Raw genomic sequence first — 20776 nt, 5'->3', positions numbered from 1 at the left:
ACATTCGACTTTAGAGTTCTTTGTTATTAACTCCGTGATTGCAAGGTGCCCCTTGGATTTAAAACAAGCTTTACCACCCCTTGCATTTCTGTGTTTGACAGCTGGTATGAGGTGTTTGTGCTGATGTGCTGTGTGTGGTTTTTGCTAAATGTGGTGCTGTACATTATGGCTAAACATCTCTTCTTTGGTCTCATCTGTCTAAAGGACGTCTTGTGGTTTGTTTACATGCAAACCTAAGATGTGCTGTCATTCTCTTTTTAGAGAGAAGAGGCTTCCTCTTTTCTAATTTTATTGTCATGAACTTTAACATTTAACATGCTAACAGAGGCCCGTAGAATCTGAAATGCAGCTCTTGAGCTTTTTCACAATGCAAAGTTGAGGTGAATTTTCTGAGATTGTGTTAACACACACCTAAAGCTCCAGACCAGTAAACATCAAAAACATCTGCACTTATAGAGGTGCTCACACTTGCTGGTGATCAGTTAATCAAGTGCATATAATTAGCAGCACATAGCTGACATTTACCCCCTTATTCCTGTGGAGGTAGAAAGGGCATATTAGTTTTTCACAGGATTACACAGAATCTCATGAAAGCTTCCTTTTTCACATGTAAGTGAAGCTTTTCATGTTTCATATCCCTAAACACAGCAAGCCTCTCACTGGTAAAATCCCAGCAGTGAAACTTTCACAAAGAGGAACAGCCGACAATCGACACTTTCATTACGTAACGCTCCAGTAGGTTGTCTGTTTATTTTATCAGCTCATCGCATATAAAATCGTTACTGGCAAGCCAGCGGTCAGCCAAGACAGTCATATAAAGTTTGTGGACTAAGATGAAGGACATCTTGCTCTGGCTGAGTTGAGTAAGCCATAGCATAGAAACAAAACACTTTATAAAATTATCACTGAGTTATGACATTTTCTTCCTTCCCATCAAAGCATAAAGTTGAAATATGTTTGAAAATTACTGTTTTGGAAAGATGCGGTGGTTACATAGTAAACTGTTGTGCTTAAAATCTGCACTGTACCATCTGTTGAGTCACAGAAACCTAATTACTAATCTTCTCCGTGCCCACTTATCCAGACTTGCGTATGTAGAGTTATATAAGACACAGATGAGAAGGGAAAGTAACCTCACTCACTGTCACTTTGGTCAAAAACACCACAGTGAGATATATTTTCCAGAAACATGGGTCCAGCTTCTCACATGGTAGTCAGCGTGCATGAATATTACCAGGCGAACCAAATGGTAAAAGCTGGAGAAGACAATATTATGAAGCAACCATGGCCAGTGTGGGCCCACGGACCATATCCTGTTGTGGTGGAGCTGGGAGAGGCTTGGTGCTGCCAGGCTGGAGCAAACCACAGCCTCCCACTCCTCATCCGTCTGAATCACTGTTTACTTAGACAGGAAGGCTGCACGCTACAGCATCATCTGCTGTTGCTCCAGTCTGTGACTCGCTTGCGTCTTTGTGAAGGAGGGGGGGTGTTATGTTTTTCCTGACGGCCAAGTTTCTAAAAGCAGAGACAAGTTTAAACCAAATGCCTGCAGGGAACAGAGCTCAGCCCCAGAAACCACTGCTCCTCTATAGCTGTCTACCTCTGGATCCTTCTCCTTTTGGGAGACCAGAGCCTCATTCAATCAAAGTATTAACTACTCAAGAGCAGATCCGGATACAGGTTCACTTTGTCAAATTTTATGAGTCCAAAAAAGGAAAATAAAACCACTCAATAGGTTGGGATAAATGTCACTTTTAAGTGGATAAAAAATTATTTGATTATAAATCAAACAAAAACCTCTTTACACAAAGGAGGTTTTTTTTTCCTTTTATAATAAATCACAATCCCAAACATAACCTCTCTCCTTTTTTTGGGTCTTTGCATTACCCATTTTCAGAAAAATGCAGAAAAACACCAGCAATTAGTGTTGCAAAAACGCATCCATATACTGAGCCACTGTATTTACAAAAAAAAAGTCAAATAAAATCAAAGTCAAGGTACTGAAAGTGATATTCAAACTGTGGTTTCCACTGTACTTCAGTTCATCGGTGTGGAACCGGAGTGCCCCTCTCTCCTAAGTCTGGACCCCACGATGCTTGCCACGCTGTGGTTCACCCCCGGCCGAGAAGGACAGGGCGGGTGTGAACAGAGTGATGTTGTTTTTGACTCAGTTTCCTGCTGTAGTAGTGAGTATAAAATTAGAGTTTTATGCGAAGTGGAAGGAGGTGGGAGAGACTCATGGTCGTGTTGGGAGAGAGAGGAATGTACCCTACTTTGCTGTCAACAAACTCCTGTTGTGTGTGTGCCTCGTACGTGACAACAGTATATAAAATTAACGTGAACAGAGACAATGTTTGTCCGTCTCGTGTTTGTTTACCAGTTCAGCGCAATTTAAGGTTTATGTGGGGACTGTTGAGGCCGTCTTAGAAACCAGCGAGGACCAGAGTCAGTAAACAAAAATCAGTCCTGCTGTTCGCCTCTATAAGAAAGTTACTTGCAGTCAGAAATTATGGAGGACCACAAGAGCCACGCGCATGGAAAACCAGCACCTGGACTTCATGCAGGAGAGAATTTCAACAATGTATTGTAAAAAATGGAACTTTATATGACAAATGTGGTGTGGTGCTTGTGGAATTTTTAACAAGGACCCTACAAAACTTTACAGTACTCATGCTGCCAAACTTCTGGTGGCTAGGTGCGCAGTTCCTGCTTTAAATGCATTCACTTTTAAGACTAAGAAATCTAAGTGATAAGAGGCCAGAAAATGTTTGAACTCGCTTATGAACCTAAATCACTGAGGCCGTCTCTCCTGCATGAAGGTTTTCCAGTGTGTGCGTCTGATGGCCCAAAGCTGCCTCAGAGCCATAACACCATCAATGGCTGCAGTATGGAACAGATGTGGGTGTGTCCTCATCTCCCAGAGGAATCCAAATCATCATCAAACAGCCCTACAGACACAAAAACGTGAAAATATAAACAACCAGACTATCAGCAGTGATTTAACTACGTTAAGACCTTTGTGAAAATCATTTACAGTATCACAGAATTTAAGGCCTTTATAATCACAGAGCATACAGAGAAAAGTACTGAACTGAATCAATTTCAGCTTTCGTTTTTCATGATGTATATTGTATTAATAATTACATTTCATTATCTGTGTCTTTACCACACAGGTGTAGATACTGTAGGTTCAGTGAATGCTTAAATTGCATTGATTAGAATATACTGGACATTCAAAGCTAAGATTCAGCGCACTGTGTTAGAGGCTGGGATTTGATGAATTCATCATATATACAACCTTTGATCATCGTTTATGTCCAGTTGAGAATGAATCTGTGCACTCACATATTAAATGAACTGAAATCAGTAGTGTGATCTCCAGTCTTGATATAAGGAATGAGAGAACTGACAGCTGTTATTTTAATCAACCTGTCTCCGTTGTTTTAACTCTAAGTATCATAAAGTAATGTGGTAACATCTGGACTGACGAGTTTACTGTCAGCATTTTAATCGCTAGTTTAAAGGCTGTAGGTTGCAGCCATTGCTCTAACACTGTATAAATGTAACAGGCCTCAGTGCCGGTTCTAATAGTCTGAGCTGATTCCAGCTTTATTTGTGAAGAGCACAGCAGCTTACAAAATCACGTAGCTAGCTCGTACAGCTGCCACGTAAAATTTTCATAAGCTAAGATGACCTTAAAATAACGGGGCTACGTGAGGTGATGCTAGCGTTAGCCATGTTAGCACGTTACCTTCAACAGGTGGTCAGACTGCGAAAACAGGCACTCAGTCAGAGGTTGAGCTCTCCGTTTCGCTGCAGGGTCCCTTCATTCATGTCGAGCCGAGTGTAAATCCAAAGGCTGCACGGCCTTTGTACAAGCACACACGCTTCGTAGCAGGGCGAAGCTATGAGCTAGAAAAATCCAAGCAGACAGCCTGTGTCTGTCCAACCAATCAGAGAGCTCCTTACATCCCACTGTGTGGCTAATTTGAATAGCCGCAAGGAAATTAATCCAAGAGCTAATCCGGAGCGAACAGGAAAGGGAAATGGATTTTGAAATGCAGTTTATTAAAGTGCAAATGCAAAAATGATTTTGAAATGCAGTTTATTAAAGAGAAAATGGAAAAAGGATTTTGAAATGCAGTTTATTAAAGTGCAAGTGGGAAAAGGATTTTTTTTAATTTTATTTAACCTTTATTTAACCAGGAATGTCCCATTGAGATGCAGTTTATTAAATTGGAATTCAAAAATGAATTTACAAATGCAGAATTTATTCTACAATTCATTATTTAAGCACAGAATTCTTTATTTCAATGCGCGTGGCTCTTGTGGTCCTCCATAAGAAATTGTCACCTGCCAGCACAGGATGAGGTTTTTAAAATATACATTAACAGATTAAAATTTTCAGTTGTGAGTTTTCATTTAAACCACAGAATATGCAGACATCCAAAAAAAGGAGAGAAGCATTCATGGATCAGTCACTTTGCAGGGGTGTGTCCCACATGTGCCCCATCGTCACAGAGCCAGATCCGGGTAAATTAACTGTCACTCTGCTGACACCTGGTGGACTTAGATGCTTAGTACAACTCATATAAGGTCACTAATTGTTCTTTTGTCAGTGAAATGTCCCAAATATAGAAATGTGTGAGAAGAAAAATAAATGTTGTCTTCTATTTATGGATATAAGAAGCTGGGAAAATTGCACAACACACTTACCAGACACTTTGTCAGGTACACATGAACAACCACTCATTAGTGCAAATATTTAATCAGCCAATCAGATAGCAACTCATCTTAACGATATCTGTGCAGATATCGTTAAGATGACAAAGTTGATGAAGTTCAAAGTGAGCATCAGAATTTGGAAGAAAAGTGATTTAAGTGACTTTGAATGTGGCGTGGTTGTGGGTGCCGTACAGGGTGATCTGTATTTCAGAAACTGGTGATATTCTGGGATTTTCCCAAACGAGCATCTCTAGGGTTTACAGGGAACGCTTCGAAAAGTATTCAGTGAGCGGCAGTTCTCTTGGCAAAAATGTCTTGATTGCAGAGTGGAGAGGATAATAGCCAGACTGCTTTGAGCTAATAGGAAGGCAAAAGAAATTCATTACAACAAAGTATGGAGAAGAGCATGTCTGAATGGACAGACTAAAGCAGATGGGTAGCAGCAGCAGAAGATCACACCAGGCAAACACCAGGAAAACATTGCCTGGTCCATTGAGATTGCCTTTCTGCTGCAACCATCGGTAAGGTCAGAGACGATGTAAACAACATGAAAGCACGGATCTATCCTGCTTTGTCCCCGGATGATTGAGCATCCTGCTGTGTATTAACTGCCTACCGGTCTTCGCATGACTGCCTCCAGCAGGATAACGCACCATGTCACATAACTCAGATCATCTCAGACTGCTTTGTCAAACATGACGATGAGTTCACTCTACTCAGATGGCCTCCACAGTCACCAGATCTCAGTCCAATAGAGCACCTTTGGGATGTAGTGGAATGTGAGATTGACATCATGGATGTGTACCTGACAAATATTTGTTTTGCTATCATATTCTGACCAAAACCTCTGAGGAACGTTTCCCGCACCTTCTTGCATCTGTGCCATGAAGAATTAAACGGCAAAAGGGTGTATCTAATAAAGTGGCCGGTGAGTGTATCTGTGCAGCCCAAAATGTAACCTGCCCAGATATTTACCAGACAGAAAACATTCTTAAGATTAAAAATCTATAAGCAGAAGATTCCTACTTTGCTCAAATCCAAGAAGCTTGCGGCATAAGCGCACTTTTTAAACTTCAGTAGAGTTTCAAACCATCTCGCAGCATCAGGAGCATGACCCACAGTGCCCCACACAAACACTGTCTTTGCACTTTTAGTTTGCTTCGACCTGTTCACCCTAAATTTTTCCACACATAGACAGCTGAGAAGTAAAGAATACAAAAGAACACAGCAATAAGACCGTATACTATAAACCAGTCTGTTTTTTTATTAATAGTACAAATACTGAGGTTTCAGGAACAACTAGTGCATAGAAGCCTCTCAAAAGGTCAACTAAACAAATTTACAGACACTGATCATTGTGATGGCAAAGTTTGATACATTTTTATTCATCCACCATCATAAATTAGCTACACATCATCTGAACGGCAGAAATGCAGTCAGGCAAATTTAGTGCAGACCTATGTGGCTTTAAACAGCATGTCTTGTTTTATAACATTCAACACTAAGAGGGTCCAGGAACAACATATTAATACTTCAACAAATGACACCAAGCGCAGTGATTATCCCAGGCTGTGGTCTGATGGCTACGTGAGTAATTTTCAACAATTCTGTTTGAAGAAGTGCACAAATTGGTGTGCCATCAGACACTGATAGTGGGAAGTACCAGCATTTGATGATTTAGTTAATGTCTTTGGTTTGTGGTCTTCTTGGCAATGTAATCTGGGGTCAATCAAACCAGAGGTTTTGCAAGTTTTAGTCCATGTACTAAGAATTACTTAAGAAGAGAAACATTTTCCAAAGCATCTTTCGGTTTCAAGACGGTTAAACAGATTTTTTTCTTTACGTTTTTTTTCCACTTCTTTCAATTCATATTAGTCACATAGAAAAATTACATCTTGTTCCAAATTTGTTTCCTTATGAAATGGATCTAAAGATGGTGGGTGCTGCCATAGAAATGAAGAAACAAGTCCCAGAGAGTCGCAACTCCAAAACTCAAGCAAGTTCCAGTTATTCTAGTCAGTTTACAGCCATTCCCGTTACTCCTAGAAACCAAAAACGTCTTTGAAGCCATTCTCAGCGTATAACGACTGCAGAAACAGCCATTAAGATAACAGGTGGTAAACTCTGTCTGTGCCACACAAACCTGCCTGCAACAGGAACAACGTACGTTTAAAACAATCATGCTTCAAATGCAGTTAATATTTCAAAGAAAATTTATATCAGTGAGCTCTGCATTAACATTTAACAATAATTTAAAGTAGAATTTGATATTAACTGTCATGGATTACATGTATCAAGCACGTTTCAAGTTGATGTTCATATAATATTTCCCCATTTCATTTGATCTTATAATTTTAAAGTTGTGCACTTTGGAAAATGGCTAGCAGTAACGTGCTTTATAATGAATAAGAAATGTAATAAATAGACTAAAACATGCAAACCTCCGCCCCCTTGCCCCATATTGTCTTTTAATACAGCAGACGCACTTGGGGATCCTACATTCTTTTAGCAGGTTTGGCGTTGAGCTGCCTTTCTCTCTCCAGTTCCTTCTCCCGCTGCTGCTCCTTCTCCAGCGCCTCCTTCTGCTTTTGTTGCTGCAGCTTCAAAGCTCTTTTCTGAGAGGACACAACATGCAGGACTTTGATTAATTTGCCTCCATTCAGTATTTTGCCCTCCTCTTAAGAGCACGGCCTCCAGTGCCGTCTAAGATAATAGTACCTTTAGTTTAGTTGTCTTTTCATGGAGCATAATCATCTCTTTCCTTATGTTCACCAGTTTATTGTGGTACACCTTCGCCTCTGTAAACTAAGGAAAAGGGCCTTGCTTACAAATCACTCCTGTAGGCTGATGTAGAGTGCACAAACAACAACAACAACAACAACAACAACAAATTAGATTAGAATTCAGTTCACACATACCAGGGAATTGAGGTCCAATAAGGCATTACATTCTCTGAACTTTGTGACTTCTTGGTCCAGTGTGTCCAACAGCACAAGCTGATTTTGTCTGAAAAACAAGAAAATAAAGTGATTATATAGATGAAAAACATCCCTTTTAAAAGTGTCCACAAGCTTGTGTTTGTTTTTCATGACACATGATCTCACTGGCAGCATCAGAGGAACTGGTCAAACCAACTGTAGTGTGTTTACTGTAGTTAGCGCCTGTGTGTTTTAGGGAGTTGTCTGTGCAAAAGGCAACTCGAAATTACAAAAACCAGATTCTCTAAACAGCTTTTTAGTCTCTACTCCAGGTTCATGGGTGCTTCTTATTAATGCAAATAGTTCAGTGATTACTGACAAGCAAAAAACTCTTGGGCCTTATTCAGATCCACCAATGTGTGCATTTACCTGACTGGACTTAGAACAATTGCAACAGCAGGAGTAATCTCATCCTTGATTGCAGCCTTTGGCACAGACTTGCCCTGACATGTTATTTGATTACCAGATCCTGATCTGGAATGCTCTTGTGTATTTACAGTTCCCCCACTGAAGCAGGCTGGACAAGAACATGCCGAAAACTGGAGAAACTGCAGTAAACGGAGCGAAATGGAGGGAACCTGCTGCTGACTGAAGCTACTTTCTGCTTCTCTCTTATTCACAAGGGGTTGCCAAAGCAAGTACCTCCAAATGCTTGATTTGGTAATTGATTATGATTTTTTAGGCAAATGTGTGAACCCTAACATGATGTCAAGCCCAAGAGTGCGTCCTGAAACAATGACACACGTCAATACTCACGTGAGCTCCTGGAGGGCTCTCTTAGAGTTCTGCAGATCTGGTAGGTAGTGAGTGAGGAATCCCTCTGTGAGTTTGTCCACTGCTTTCTTATCCACATACACGTTTTCCACCGGGGCTGAGCCATCCAGATGCAATGATTCTTGCTGGACCGACTGTAGATCTGTGAAATATTTATGAATATTTATGAAAGAAAAAGAATATCCTTTAAATGTAACGGGCTACCTTTTACTTCATTTATTCTAATTACTGAGATGTTGGCTTTCTTTGTTGTGAGTGTGATCTGGATTAGCTGATGTTTCAATGTCATAAATACAAGCTGAAAGCTTTACTGTTCTCATTCTATAAACATGTGCATTTCAGCTAATTGTTGGACCATCCACAGAATGACAGTTTAATTTAATTATCAAAATTGTATGCATGTTCTTTACTCTTTGAACCTCAAGACCAGAAGTGCCCAGTTGATTTCCCCAAGGTGCCACACGAGAAACCGTGAATGCTGTGGACGGCTGTACCAACAAGCTTCTAAAGACATAAAGTTACCATTAAGCAGAATGGAGTTCAGCCTTTTGGTGTGGCCTTAATAAAAGCTAAATGAAATTCACCTGAAAATCACATCATCCATACTTTATTTTGATTTTATGGATAATATGAATAACAGCTTTTCACAACTGTCCAGTTAAAGCCTCCATTATTCTATTTTTGTTTTAATAAAATAGTCTTTATTCTCATTGTGAATGTTAAAATGGCACTACGCTGTGTAAATGTGTGTCTCTCTGGAGGAGCTTTCTAAAGTATGATAAAGATGTTGTCATTGGGATTATCCTAACATCAGGTTAGAGAAAACATCAGAAAGGTTTCTGAACTACAACTGTTTGTATAGTTGCAGAGCTGGTTGTGTAGGGGTTACATTAAAATGGAAAATTTACTGTGAAGAACAACACACTTTGGCTAATGTGAGAAAAAAGCGTTAGCCTGCTTTTAGGCACCTCTGTGTTTTCAGTTAAGGGGAATATATTACACATTAATTTTTAATACAAATATTACGCTCATATATATATATATACACACACAAAGTCTGTCAACCCTTTGAAACCATAATTCCACATTGTGCTCTTGGTGCAATATGTGTATGAAAGTTCCCAAAGTTCCCACTTGTAGACAGTTTCTGTTTTGGTGGAGTGGCTTTGTGAAACTTCTCACATTTCTATAACACTGCTGAGGTCGTGTGAATGTATTTGTCATGCTGTGTGGATCTATAGTTGGGACCTATATAAACCTTGACTACGTTATGCGTAAAAAAATGCAGAAATACTGGTAACTCCACAAACAGTTCTTTCAGCTGTAGATTAAAAACCTTTTACAACTACTTGAGGATGCCTGAGTTGCCATGTCAGGGCTTGCAGTTAAAGCCAACCGCAAATTCAAGTGTAGGCAGCAGAGGTTTAAACACACACCTTCACTGTGAGGAAGTTCACTTTGGGACGAAGATCCTTCATCTTCCATTCCTTCTACCTCCATATGTGACGATTCTACTGACCCAGTGCTTTTCTACCCTACAAAGAGGCACAGAAAAGGCAGACAGTCGGCTTTTACTGTTTTATCTAGAGGCAAATATCAGCTGATCGAGCATCAGGTATGTAAAGGTTGTGAAGAACTAGCTAGCTTGCTCAGCTGCTCCATAATGAGCACAGCGTGATCCACGAGAGGCAGAGCAGCGGCTCGGCAGTCTGTAAACAGCAGTCAGCACCTTACCTGGTTTAATCGGCATGTATCAGTAACTGTAGCCGTGATTAGTACGGCTATGTTAGCAACAAAAAAAGAAGAAAACAGAGCGGAAATATTTTGGATTTGTCACTGCGTCTTAAAAGGGAAAAAAAAGACCCGTCATGTGATCTGTGTAATCACGTGACTGTGCCTGTGAAACCAAACTTGCTGCTGGGAATGTGTCAACAGCAGTACAGAGGTAGTTCTTTTCCTCGACTCTGACGGTTCAACCACATTTGACATGACCGTTTTTAACGTGGGAACGAAATACGTTTGAACAGTCTGAGGGAACAGTTAGTGGTAAGTCCCGCTCATGTTTCCTCACAGTCTTCCGCGCTTTGGTGACTGTGTGAGAGTCACAAGCCAACACCACAGGGTAGCTAACGTTTACTAGCTAGCTTGCTACTGTTTAGCCAATACTGTTTTTAGGGGGACTGTTGAACTCAAAGTTCATCGGCTCACGTGGAAAAGTGAGCGACTTGAGGTCTTATATTTGAAACGTAAGTTCAGCGTTTTGTCAGTCGTGTAAATAGCTCTTTGAGACCCCGCTGTAGAAATCGGTGAGCTGTGCGAACGTGAAGGGATGCTTTCTGTGTGTTTTTGATATCACTTATTTTTTTTTGTCCTGCAGTTGCTGAGATGGAGTAGACGTACAATCCCACCGTCGAGCACCCGCTAGAAAAGCGTGAATGATTACCCCAGAGAACAGCAGCCTACAGACAGAGCTCACCCTTATCGGTATCAAAGATGTCAGGTGGGAGCCTGTTCGGCAAGGTGCGGTCCGCCTTCAGGAGGGAGCGAAGCGACTGGGACCTGAGCGACACGGCACCTTTCGATTTTTCGGACGAGCTGGCGGACGATGAGGCGCCCAGATTCAACAAGCTGAAGGTCGTGGTGTCTGGAGAGATGTCGGACTATTCCGCCGGAGCTTCGTCCAACGGTGTGGCCGTGAACACGCTGGTGGCAGATGATGATGACTCCCTGCTGGACTCGTCTTCCAGCCTGGGCAGCCCGGGGCTAAACATGGATCCTTGTGACAGCTGCACTAGAAAGCGGGAGGCCATCAAACACAGGAGGGTGATGAAGAAGCTTGGCATTGCAGCTTTGCTGTATTTTCTCTTTATGACGGGTGAAATTATAGGTAAGAGATGGACCTTTGTCGCTGTGTGGTTGCTCACAAGAGGAAACTTAATAACAGATCTATGAATGATAAGAGGCGAATGAGATGTCAGTAGCAATAAAAGGCTTCCATGTAAGGCCAGCTTTCTTAAAACAAAAACACCATAAAGCATGAAGATTAGGTAAGTGTGAGCCAGTAGATTTCATTCACATGTCTCAAAGTTTGAGAGTCAGAAAGTGGCAGCATTTTCTTCATTGGTGTTCTGCGTAAGCTGCATGTCAGGATTGCAGGCAGCCTGCAGATCCTATGAGTGATTATACACGTCAAACATTAATTTCAGGCATGGGTTAAAACCTCTGCTGTTTATTTCTTGACGCCAGCCATCTCATAGATTAGTGAGTTTACTTAGCCCCGGTTAAAAAATGATTATTCCAGAAAGAAAAAAAGATGGTAGAAAAACACAAACTACAAGTCATGTTTAATCAAGGTTTTATCTGCCGTTCTTGTTTTGAACCCACATGAACTGGACTGCTCGTCTTCTTTATGTCTCAGTTGTCTCTAGTAAAACAGTACTTTTTAATAGTGTATTAGTTACACACAAGTTGTTTGAATATATTTTGTGATTATTATTATGTTTTGCTTTCAGGTGGTTATGTGTCCAACAGTTTAGCCATCATGACCGATGCGTTGCACATCTTAGCCGATGTTGTGGGTATTCTGTTTTCTATGCTGGCCCTCTTTCTTACGACTAAACCACCAACCAAGAGATTCACTTTTGGACTCCATCGTCTAGGTATGTTCTCATTTTTGTTATAATTCCAGGTCTGCCTGGCCGACTAACTCCCAGAACTTTTTCTGTTTTAAAGGTTTATTTCTTACAGTTTAAACCCAAAGAGACGTGCTGAGAAATTGCACCTTTTATTTCTTTTATTAAGATATCTCAGGGATTAGATGTGTAGTTAAACTTCTTTACACTGATGGAAAGGGGACTTTAACTGGTCCGGCCCACTTAAGATAAACTTGGGCAGTATGTGCCCCATGGTGTAAAATCAGTTTGACATCTCTGCCTTACAGCATTAGAGATGCATAATTGTAAAAGTTCTGCCAGAAACTGATAAATGTCATGTTGACTCTATGAATGTTATCTGCTATGAATGTTTATCCTTTGGTTATAAACCACTGTTTCTATTTTATGGCGGTAGAGTTAAAGTAAATATATAAATGTCTTCATGTGTCTCTGGATTTATTACAAAACTCTTGTTGAAGTGCAATCATTCATGTAGATGGCAACTACTTGAACTACAGGACGCATTGTTTTCTAAGTTTTGGAGTCCTTATACAGCAGTTAGTGTGGTCACTCTGTTTGGATCTAAAGGCCCCCGAATCCTAGATTATTTGTTTGTGTTGACTGCCCTTTTCTTCTTCTCTAGCTGAAACTGTGTTAGACCTTTGAAGTAGAATATCAGCTATGGGAGGGAATGTGTCTGAAAATAGTTTGATATTAGAGTGTTTTAGTTTACATTCAGCTAATGCTTTGTGACCTCAGCTAATATTATTCCAGCAGAAGTGTTGTAAAGTTGCAGTCCGTCATAATTTTTATTATCAGTTTATCTTAGAGTTTGTTTAGTTTACTAGGAAAGGCCTAGTTAACACATTCAATTTGCGCTGTTTTGTTTGACCAAAAGTCAGAAACGCCAAAAGTTCATCCTAGCTGGTTCCATTTGTGAAATGTGGAAATCTGTGGTTATTGGAAGACATCTCTGAGGAATCTCTGGGATAATAAAAGACCCAGCAGGGAACCTGACTTACAGTTTTCTTTCTTTTTGTATTTAAATGTAATGTAAACCAGGATAGTTCTGTTTTTTCTTTTGTTTTTTTCTTTTTGCTTTCTTTAATACATTAATTAATTAATACGCACCTCTTTGACACGTGATTGCTTTGGTCTGCTACATTTTATCAGTTCAACACTTATAAATATGACAGAGCAGATTTTTAACACTACAAATTTCTTCATTCTCCCAAGATTTATGTCTTCTTAAACAGCATACTCATTGGCTCGGATAAGACATGGTGAAATAATACAAAGCAAAACATGAGCTTAAGGTGGACTAGAAATAAACTAAAACAGGGAAAAAACTAACACAGGGTATTGGGGAGGAACAATTTGTCAGTAGACAAATAGAAGGGTTTTTCCTACATAGAAGAAAAAGTCTCTCTGAGCCGGGAAAACCCCACATGGTGGTGTCCACTTAAATTAAAATTAAGGTTCACACTAGACTTGTGTTTGAGCCATAAATAGAAATTATATTTGATCAGGAATAGGGCTGGGTATCGTGACTGATTTCTAGAATCGATTTGATTCCGATTCACAAGGTCCCGAATCGATTCAATTCTATTTAAATCTGGGAAATTTTGCCTCAGACAGTCAGAAATATTATAATTCAGATCAGCACATTTACATATTTTTGTACCTATAAAAAGGAAGCTGACACACGCAAGACTTTATCAAAGGTGTGAGCGTCACAGCAGAGGCCTTTGTGTCAAAGCAGCTGAAGATAAAACAGAAAAACATGAAGCAGATTTTCCTGTTCTGGATTTTATAAAAATATTCTGCAGTCGATCAAAAACGAAAGAAAACAATTAATCAGCACATGAACATCACCTCTGAAGTTACAGCGGTTTTATTACAGACACAGCGTTTTGCATTTTGTATAATTTTAAAAAGTTTAAATTTGTTCAGTATTGAACGGCAGAAATTAGGTTTTTCTTTTCGGAAGTAAGTAAAAGGAAACAAACAGCGTCCGACAGCCTGTAAACAACGGCAGAGAATGTGCATGTAGTGTGATTTTATCCTGGTGGAAGCAAAACAGCAAAAGTCAGAGTGAATTCATGACGATGTTTGTGTGAAGCGTAGTTTGGATCTTCTTTTGCTGCTGGTTCGGTCAATGTTGTTTGGAGAGAGATCAAACTAACAGCTTCAGAATCAGCGCAAAAAGGGCGTGAACACAAAGCTCGACCCGCCGACAGAGTCAGCGAGCTGTCGGCTTTCAGCCCCGACCGTGTCCGTGCCGTCGGTGAGAAAGTCACAGCTCGCTGATCCTGATGCTTCGGCGGGTCGAGCTTTGTGTTTACGTCTCTGTGCAGAAGCCTGTTCCTGCTCTCAGTTACTGTTTTAATCTTTGGTGGTTGTTGAAACTGAGATTCTGGTATTTCGGGCAAAATAAATTTATATTAAAAAATCGATTCAGGATTTGAATGAATCGATATCACGTTATCCAAGCCAGAATCGATTTTAATCGATAAATCGATCATCAAAACCCGCCCCTAATCAGGAACAGCATATAACTTGGAAAACAAATGTTAGATCAGGGGGTGAAGGTGCAGTAAACTCTGTTTAACTTTCAGTAAAAATTAAACCTGACAGGAAGAAAATGGTCCACAGTGGGCAGAGCGAATGAACTGAGTTATAGTAACTGAGTAAGAATAAGATCATTTCTGCTTTTTGGGGGGTAGTGTCATAGAAGCGTTATATCATGATAGTGTCTTATTCTAAGTTGCCTGATAATACTTAGTAACATTGAATAGAAATGCGAGATTAGATTGGATGGTCTAAAAAAAAAAACAAAAAACCCTTAATTTCCTAGACTGGTAGATAAAGATAAACTGGTTGTTTCTTCCTTTCTAGAGGTGGTAGCAGCAGTCCTCAGTGTGCTGCTCATCTATATACTGACTGGCATACTGCTCTATGAGGCAGTTCAGAGGACAATAAAACAGGACTTCAGCATAGACGGCGATGTCATGCTCATCACTGCAGCTGTGGGGGTGGCTGTTAACATTATGTAAGTAATATTACACACATCTTCAGTGTGTAATGTTTAACCACAGCTTGTGACTGCAAGTCTTTAAACCCCTGGTGGTAGCAGGGAAAAAAATATACAAAATGACTCAATTACTTCTTGTTTGCTTCCCTGGCTATGATAGAATGGGCTTCTTGTTAAACCAAGATGGTCACCTGCACTCACATAGCCACGGCCACGGCCACAGCCACGGTCAGTCTCCCGCCCCTGCTGGTGCTTCAAGTTCACAGTCGGCTCAGCAGCAGAGGCCACATGGCAGCCTCGCCGTAAGAGCTGCATTCATCCATGCTTTGGGAGATCTCCTCCAGAGTGTCGGAGTGCTCATAGCTGCTTACATTGTCCGGTTCAAGGTATGTGTTTGTTTGCTTTTTTTTTTTTTAACAGCTTATATTTATTTTTAATACTGCAGGTGTATTTGCTTTGCATAAATTTCATTTGAGACACACTTAACTGATTGAAAATGATCTTGAATGTTATTCCACAGCATAAAGTGAAAAAGTTTTGTTTTATTATCTTCCTCAGTGACAAGTTAAAAAGAAGTGTTGATGTCCCTTTGTCCTTATCAAACCTGCATTTAGAACCAATTAAACTAACTAAAATGGAAATGTCACTGAAGTTGCTAAACATGGGAATTTTGCCTTTTGGAAGTAGTAGTTATGGAGCTTTACAACAGTGTAGGTCTGATGTATGATAAATTGTATTTAATAAAATATAAAAAGAAGATTAATTGAGAAGATTCAGGAGGTTTGATGTAGCTTTGTGATTTCACAGCCAGAGTTAAAGTTGGCAGACCCCATCTGCACGTACATCTTCTCCATTCTGGTTCTTTTTACCACATTACGCATCTTACGAGACACAGGAGTCATCGTTTTGGAGGGTAAGTCCCATCTCCTGTTGCAGAATCCCATCAGGGCATTCTGTTTACTTTAAACAGTATAGAGCGGGATGGGCACACTAATTTGTTTGCTGACGTTTTCTCTTGCTGTGTCAGGTGTTCCCAGGCACCTGGACACTCAGCGAATCAGAGAGGACCTCCTTAAGCTGGAGGATGTCCAATCAGTCGATGAGCTGAACGTCTGGGCGCTGACGGCAGACAAGACTGCAGCACTGGTGCATCTACAGCTGAGTGAGTAGCTGCAATAAGAAATGTGTAATGTGATTGAAAATAAAAACCACAATTTCACGACAGTGCAGAGCAGGTGATTTTTCATCTGGCTAAAGCTTTTGGGGGGATTTCTGTATGCAGGAAAAACCCTGTTCAATTTGGGATTGACGAAACATCTTCTTGAATGTTACCTAGAAACTACTGAAACACTGAAAAACAGAACTTCTTTTCACACAAAAAACAGTTGTCATTGTTTGCACACAGATGATGAACACTTTTTCTTTAGTCGTGTACTTTACAATGGATGTAATACACTCACTGGCCACTTCATTAGGTATACTTTGCCAGTACCAAATTGGATTAAATTTTTCCTTCAGGACGAGCAGAACAATTATCAATAACAAGAATTATTCAGTGAGCTTATACAATGATAACCATGTAGTCAGAATTGACAAAAAAAGTAAAATTTACATTAAGAATTCCTTTAAGTCTAGTTTAAATATATTTTAAAAATCTGTTGGCAGTGACTTCTTTTGTGCAAGATAGAGTTAGTGACGTCATGAACTTTCTGCTGAGGAAGCACATCTGGGCTGTGGTTTAGCAAGCTTCTCTTATTTGTGCCATTTCTTGTACTGATTTGTCTGTGCTTTAAATGTCAGAAGCAAAGGGTCTGTGTAGAGTCTTTGTCCATCTGTATCACAGCCTTCTCTGGAATTTCTTTGTTTTCAGACTTGTTTGTTTTCATAATTCTGGCCCCATCGGACTTGACAGCAGGGAAGATTTGCAGGAAAAGTGCTCATACTGGTTGCTGCGAAATGTAGCGTGCTAGAGTATGTTTGAAAAGTTTGGGCCACACAAATGTTTTTTCCACCATTTTAAAAGTAAAGTGCCAGTTCTTCATTTATTTATTTATCATTGTTAGACAACTATAGACTTTTCTTAATTCAAGCTTTTGCTTTAAAATTAGAAATAAGTGTTTATAAAGCCAATGCAACAAAGTAGTGTATAAAACTGGCTTTCACTGTTTAACTCTGACCCACTTAACTGTATTGAAATGTGGCACACAGAACAGTCCACTCATGCGCTAAGCTGTAGATTGTACACAAGAGGGAGCTGTTCAGTCATTGTTGGAGTTGGAGCGTGAACTTTCACTGCCTACAGAAAAGTCAGTTCAACAATAGTTGCAGATATCAGCCTAAAATTAAATATGATAAAAATATGATTTCTTGATTTCTTTAGCAATGACCAGAATGCCAAACTCACAATGGCCACGTCCACCTTAAGATAATATAAACTTTATGTATTCCGAAGCTTGGACATGCCTGTGTTAAAGCAGCCAAAAATGTAATTATAACAAACATACAACAACTATCTTTAATGGTTATGCAACTCAATACAGTAGTATAAAGAGCGACTTTCATCTGCTCCATTTGACCTTTAGGAAAGGGTCACAATAGTGGGTAGCTCTGCATGTTTGATTTGGCAGAGGTTTTACACCATCCTGACACAACCCCAGAGGGATTCGTGTCCCCTCCTGGGGTCTTTGGCTTCTTATGCAAATATGTAAAGCACTACAATAGAGTTCCACTTCACTTCAATAGAATACAATGTGTAAAATTGTCCGATTTAACGAAGTAAAAACAGAATACAGTTCAGTGCAGTAAAGCAGTTTAGTGTCTGTGTGTGTTATGTGTTGTAGTGTTGTAACGGTGCAGGTTGGAAATCTTTTTACTTGACTAGGTCAGATTCGAAAGACAGACACCCTCTCTACTTTTAAGACTAGGCTTGAAACTTTCTTTTCTTTCTTTCTTTCCTTTTTTCTTTTCTTTTTTTAATTTAATATAAAGTTCATAGTTGGGGCTGGATCAGGTGACCATGAACCCTCCATTAACTAATAAAGTGTTAAGAGTCACGGTGCTTCAATAGCTGTAGGCTTCTGGGGGTATTTCTTCTTCACTCACCTCTTTTCACTCTGTGTGTTTATACACCACTCCGCATTCATTCATTATTATTAACCTCTCACTCTCCTCCACAGTGTGTCGGCTAACACTTCCTAGATGGCTGCCCCTCCCTGAGCCTGGTTCTGTTAGAGGTTTCTTCCTGTTAAAAGGGAGTTTTTCCTCCCCACTTTCTTTAAGTGGTTGCTCATAGGGAGTTGTTTGATTTTGGGGGATTTCTCTGTATTGTTGTAGGTTCTGAATTAAACTGAATTAAATTACCATAGCACATAACATGGTCAGGAGCAGATTGTGTTCAGAGTTTCAGGTTAAAATCACCTGGAAGTAAACTGAAACTGGAAGTGCCACATTTTCACTGATTCTTTTATTCACGGTATCCTCTTCAGAATGGATTCTCTGCTGCAGGAATACATATAGATGCATCTTGTAGAGGTCAACACAGCCAAAATGTGACCCAGCTGTGGCAACACAAACAGAGCATCACATTGTCACTTTAATTTACATTAACTTCGATGATGGCTCTTTTATTTTTTTCCCTCTGCTGTTGGAATTGCAGCTACTGCAGCACACATTAGAAAACTGATCTGTTACAGTTTTAGGTTATTCATCATCAAAAATTAATTTCACTTTGATATGGTGACACAACAAATCGAGTTCTCTTCTTTATTAGGCTATGGGATAGTGTCAGAGCTGAATGCACCGAGTAACCATTAATGTTTAAGTGCATGCAGTTTAAAAAGAGCACACTAGTGTAAATATACTATTACATTTATTCTTCTGCATGTGTTTGTGATCAGATGAATTTAATGTGACGTAAGCATGCCCAGAGCCAGAAGCAGAAAGCCTGGAGTAACAAAGAAAGCTGCTAACTGCTGTTGTCACACCCCTTACCTCTGACTGAGGTTTTTAAGTTTGTCGATCGAAAGCCTGGTCATGTTGGTATACTGCTCAGACAGATGTGTTGCAATGTCTAGACTTACTGTGAGATTTCCTGCATCTGTCCTCACGGCAGCACAGCTGAATGAATCTGAGAGGAGAAAACGCCTGCTGTCCAGTAAGTGGTACAGACGGTGGACAGGATTATCCGTGATGCATAATTTCTCCACCAAAGTTTAAACGGTGTCCAGTGTGCAGCCAATCACAGAGCCAGTCTGTTGGCGTCACCAGCCCTAATTATCATAAGCTGTTTGTTTGTTAGTTGCAAGTTGTTGTTGTTGTTGTTTGTATATGTGTGTGTATATATATATATAATATATTTAAAGGTCTCTTTGTGTGCACAGCGCCCTCCAGTGCTAACAACTGGGAGGAGGTCCAGGCAAAGGCGCGTCACATGCTGCTTCACACCTACGGCCTCACCAGGTGCACAGTGCAGATCCAGACACACAGGCAGAGGGTGGCACGCAGTTGCACAAACTGCCAGGAGGCTAGCGCCTAAAGAGGGAGGTCAGCAGTTCATCACACAGTGACGGATGGCAGAGAACGCAATATATAGAGAGCCCTGAATGTAACAGCGCTGCTGCAGCTCAATGCCACAGCAGGATCCACAGCACACTGATGTAACTGGAAAAAGAGGGGTGCCAAAGGACAGGCAGAGGAATAACAACAGATCTAATTAAGAGAGATCTACAGCCTCTGGGGGCCTCACGTCTTCACGCTTGCAAAGCTTTTGAAGTGGGAGTTGAATGTTTTACCTGAGTCAAATGACAAAAACTTGCCCTTAATTCACCATCAAGGCCTCTTCTAAACCATGTAACCTTTTATTTTTTGTTTTATAGATTGATTTGTCACCACTGATGCTTTTTTATAAGATGTAAATCTTACCTTTTGTTAGAACTGCACATTATGATTTTTATTACCGTACAAAGCATGTCAGCTGACATACCTCATGTCTAACAAGATATTTGGTCAGAGTGAGGCACTGTACTCTTTACAAGTGGAATAAGTGAGCAAAACCTGCACCACTGCATCCCTTCAGGAGACAGTATAGCTCATTATGTGCTTTGGAGCTTTCATGTTATTTAGCTGATGTCTGTAAAAAGGCAGACTTTAAGAGAATAAATAACCTTAGAAATTCTTAAATTACTAAAATTACCATCACTTAAAGTTAATTGGCTTTTTTTGATACTGACATTTTCTCAATTGTGATGAGAAGGCCACTGACAATCAAATCATGACTTTAACTAAGGGGACGTGCTAAAACGGATAGCTTCAGCATGGTATCATCCATCCTATATACTCCACTTTCTTTTCCATATCATCAACTGACAGTATTTTAACACAGACAGTATTTCAGAGTTGTGTTGTTTTGATGGAGGAGGTTGCGATTTGCCAGTCATGATCTTTAAAATGTTCTTTCTTTCACTTGTTAAGAGGCTGTGGGGGGGTTGTGCGTAAACCTTTCCATGTCTCTGATATTAATCACCAAGGAAATTCAGGAACGGTATCACTGTTTTTGTTTGTAATAAAATGTTTTAATTTTTTTGTGTTTCTGCCATGATTTTCTTGACAAACCG

General features: G+C 40.1%; 2 protein-coding genes across 4 annotated transcripts; one reads left to right on the top strand and one right to left on the bottom strand.

Annotated features, from left to right (window-relative positions):
- Positions 1–5966: 5966 nt before the first annotated feature.
- Positions 5967–10414, bottom strand: bloc1s6 (biogenesis of lysosomal organelles complex-1, subunit 6, pallidin). Its single transcript, XM_086292181.1, has 6 exons — positions 10212–10414; positions 9914–10012; positions 8460–8619; positions 7644–7731; positions 7444–7530; positions 5967–7340 (listed from the first exon to the last, which is right to left on the bottom strand). Exons 2-6 carry the CDS (start codon positions 9975–9977, stop codon positions 7221–7223), a joined length of 519 nt encoding a protein of 172 aa, XP_086148307.1. The 5' UTR covers positions 9978–10012; positions 10212–10414; the 3' UTR covers positions 5967–7220.
- slc30a4 (solute carrier family 30 member 4) lies at positions 9902–20742 on the top strand. 3 transcript variants are annotated; one of them, XM_086292159.1, is made up of 8 exons: positions 9902–10092; positions 10855–11364; positions 11990–12136; positions 15029–15182; positions 15325–15550; positions 15972–16077; positions 16192–16326; positions 19544–20742. In XM_086292159.1, exons 2-8 carry the CDS (start codon positions 10971–10973, stop codon positions 19696–19698), a joined length of 1317 nt encoding a protein of 438 aa, XP_086148285.1. In that variant the 5' UTR covers positions 9902–10092; positions 10855–10970; the 3' UTR covers positions 19699–20742. The 3 variants fall into 3 exon arrangements, with proteins under 3 accessions (XP_086148285.1, XP_086148276.1, XP_086148295.1); XM_086292150.1 differs by lacking the exon at positions 9902–10092 and adding an exon at positions 10208–10523; XM_086292169.1 differs by lacking the exon at positions 9902–10092 and adding an exon at positions 10586–10723.
- Positions 20743–20776: the final 34 nt, after the last annotated feature.

Source organism: Aulonocara sp. 'chitande type north' Nkhata Bay, linkage group LG1 (genome assembly GCF_057382095.1).
Source record: "Aulonocara sp. 'chitande type north' Nkhata Bay isolate Kocher_YH1m ecotype deep benthic linkage group LG1, A_spYH_male_GT1.1, whole genome shotgun sequence".
In the NCBI taxonomy this organism is placed as follows: domain Eukaryota; kingdom Metazoa; phylum Chordata; class Actinopteri; order Cichliformes; family Cichlidae; genus Aulonocara; species Aulonocara sp. 'chitande type north' Nkhata Bay.
Note: the sequence above shows the minus strand (reverse complement) of the source record. Positions and strands in the feature narration are given on the sequence as shown.